Consider the following 3236-nt stretch of genomic DNA (forward strand, 5'->3'; position numbering starts at 1 on the left):
CATTCACTCGACACTCTAGCACGGAATTATGCGTGCATGTATAAATATTATATATATATATAAATATATATATATATAATATGTATATATATTTTTTGTTTCTGTATATGTATATTTATACGTCGTAGAGATAATTTCGTATTTACACACGGGACGTTGCTAGACACGAGTCACCGGGCCCCATACAAACCACACGCAAGAATTTCCTGAGTGGAGGAAATTTAAACATGGCATACCACGCAGAGAGATTATTCGCGATTTTCTTGGTCGCGAGCCCGATTTGATCGCTTTCGAGGATATTCTGATCACGATTAAAAGAATTCGCTCGTTCCTCGAAACGAAGGGGCGAGTCGAGAGAATCGGCCTTCGAGTATTCTCTCAAGCGATACAGATAGATAGATTCGAATTGTGTTCGTAATTGACTAGCGGTTCGAGAGAGAGACAGAGAGAGAGAGATTTGAGAATGGCGAATGATTACACTTCATTTTTTCAATTAGTTCTTGTGAATTTTTTTTTTTCTTCTCCTTTTTTCTTTTTAGAATTCTTTCTTCTTTCTCTCTCTCTCGGTTTTTTCGCATGGCTAGAAAGCTCGAGAGCTTCGTCGGAATCGAGAATCGCGCTCGGTCAGTCGAGCGGCCCCGAGCTTGGCCAGTTCCCCCGAAAAGTTCGTGAGCTTGCATCGCGCGCCATCACACGGAAGCACTCGAATATTCTCTCCCACAGAGTCGCGAAGAAAGCGAATTATTAATTATTATTATTTTTATTTTTATTTTTATTTTTTTACTTTTTTTTTTTCCTGTTCCGTTTATTGCTAAAACGCTGAATATTTATAATATATCTGAGTGAGTATACCTGCTGCACGGCGACTACTGTTCTCTGAGCCCACTACTCGATTGTTATTAAACGATTACGAAAGCGTCGTTGCTCGTTGCTCCTATCTGTAAACACTCCTCGAGAGCGGACCGAGTTCATCATCGCTTCTCGTTCGAAACTTAACGACGAAACGCTTCGTCCAATCCTCTCCTGTTTATATTGCACGGTGCGTTTTTCCCTTTCTTCTTCGACACGTCACGATCGAATCGTTGATCTGTTTGAATGGTATTGTACACGCGATCGGATGTTGCGAGACCTGACTTTTAAATGGATGTTACCGTTACGACCCGTCCATGACCGAGAGAAATCTGTCGATGTTGGGCAAGGAAGACGAACGACAGATGAACCGCGTTCGTGCCTCGTTCGATTTTGCTAGACGTACGCGAAGCAGTCTCAGTAGCGTTGCTGGAATTCGTGGTGCCATCTGTTGAAATCGATATGGAAGATCACGATCGATCCATTTGCCAAGCCAGCCAACAAAAATCTGTAAGATGTTAAACGTTAGTGTTATACAAATTGTGATCGGCGAATCGATAGTGAGTTTGTTTTTATCAACTCTTGAACCATTGAACGAAGAAAGGAAGATGCGAACAAATAATTTTTGAAATAACTTTTTTTTTGATTTATGATCCTTTTTTTTTTGAATGAATGAAAGATAAAGCATTTAATTATTCTTACTTCTGATCATGCGAAAGTGCCAGAGAACGGACACTGCTTTCGCAAGCTGGGAACGCATAGAGAAGAGCAAGATTGAACGTCCTCCAAACTTCGACGATTCGTTTATCACCACCTGTCATTAAGTACTCGCCGTCTCTGCTTAAAAGTAGACACTGAAAAAAAATAAAAACGTACGATAATTAATATTTGTTTGAATTTAAAGAAAAGAAAATACTTATATATCTTCATATGGATACTATAGGAATTTACTTGAAGATTATCGTTATGAGACTCGTGGCGAAGCCGTTTCCCATTTATAGTGAATGCCGCTATGTGTCCACGCTCGTAATTCACAACGATAACACCTTCCCGCGACATGGCGATATTTTCTGGCGAAGAAAATCCATTTGGCGCTTCCAGCGATCTCAGAAGATCGCCAAAGGTCGTGTGCACTAGAACTGGTCCATCTGGAAAGAAAAGGATGAAATTAATAATCTTAAAAATATCTCTACTATTAAACTTGAAGAATCGTAATTACAATAAGATCCAGAAACGACCAAGCCCAGTTCAGCGGAAATAACAACTGCAGTTACAGGTTGCTCGTGTCCTGTGAGGGTTGCTCTCGGCGCTGGTGCCTCACCCTCGCCGACGATCGTCTGCGTTCTGGCATTCCAGTGCCACAACAAAACGGTGCAATCGGCACTTCCCGATGCTATGTAACAATCAGACGTGATGTTGCATTCGCTGCGTGACAAACACGTAACAACTCCGTAATGGCCGAACACTATTTGTACAATTTTTGCTAAAAAAGAGAAACAATAGTTAAAGCTTCTTGTTATTAAATTTCTTCGTAATTTTTATCTTTCCCTCTATGAACGTATCCACAAATCTGATTACCAGTTTCGGTAGAGAATACACGGAAGCTGTTGTCCCAGAAACCACAAGCAACCAAGAATCTACTATCCACAGTGGTGACGAAGCAATTACTTCGTATCTTAAGCTTCTGACTGAAATTGTCGCCCAAGTGGCGACGCAGGGCGGGATTCGAACTATTCGCTGCTTGAGCTACAATCATTAATAACGATCTTCGTGAAACGAACAAATTTCAAATACAAAAAGAAACACTCCTCTCACTTTATTCTTCTAAGTTTTTACTTACACAGAACTGGATCCATAGACAATGGCTGATTAGCGGCTTGAGCTTGTGGAGTATCCGCGTAACTCGGCGATTGTACAGATGCTAAAAGTATATATATCTTCGTGATAACCGATTTTAGATTTATTTTCGAACGTTAATAAAAAATTAAGATAATATTAAATACCCGCGTAATTAGTGTTCCATCTGTTGACAGCGAATTGCTGTCCAGTAGTGACTGTAACGACGGATGGTAAAGGTAGTTGAGGATAAGTGTTTGCCGATATATGACAAATCGGCGAGTTGGATGGGAACTTGATGGTCATGCAGATGTCGTCTGGGATACTCGAAAACATCATCGGCGACTGCAAAACGGGTGGCAACGTCTTGTCAAACTTTGGGGTAATCTTCTCGTTCGGAATAGATTGAACAGAAAGAAAAGCGTGCATTGTACTTCTCTGTAGGTAAATAATACGGTAACTCGTTCGATGATTTGAGGATGTCTTGGTTAGAAATGTAAAGAAGGATGGAATTTAATTATTCTGTTAGGTTTGCTTTTTTTTTTTTTTTT

General features: G+C 40.3%; 1 protein-coding gene across 1 annotated transcript in view; it reads right to left on the reverse strand.

The window, feature by feature from the left end:
- Positions 1 to 795: 795 nt before the first annotated feature.
- Positions 796 to 3236, reverse strand: part of LOC102677882 (neurobeachin) — a 240681-nt gene continuing 238240 nt past the window's right edge. The window contains exons 47-53 of the mRNA XM_031509250.1: positions 2853 to 3072; positions 2690 to 2770; positions 2428 to 2595; positions 2069 to 2332; positions 1801 to 1997; positions 1552 to 1703; positions 796 to 1357 (exon numbers count right to left, since the gene is read on the reverse strand). Of these exons, the coding sequence (XP_031365110.1) occupies positions 1267 to 1357; positions 1552 to 1703; positions 1801 to 1997; positions 2069 to 2332; positions 2428 to 2595; positions 2690 to 2770; positions 2853 to 3072 (1173 nt within the window). The 3' untranslated portion in view covers positions 796 to 1266. The remainder of the gene's footprint in view (positions 1358 to 1551; positions 1704 to 1800; positions 1998 to 2068; positions 2333 to 2427; positions 2596 to 2689; positions 2771 to 2852; positions 3073 to 3236) is intronic.

Source organism: Apis dorsata, unplaced genomic scaffold, assembly GCF_000469605.1.
Source record: "Apis dorsata unplaced genomic scaffold, Apis dorsata 1.3 scaffold_133, whole genome shotgun sequence".
Lineage (NCBI taxonomy): Eukaryota > Metazoa > Arthropoda > Insecta > Hymenoptera > Apidae > Apis > Apis dorsata.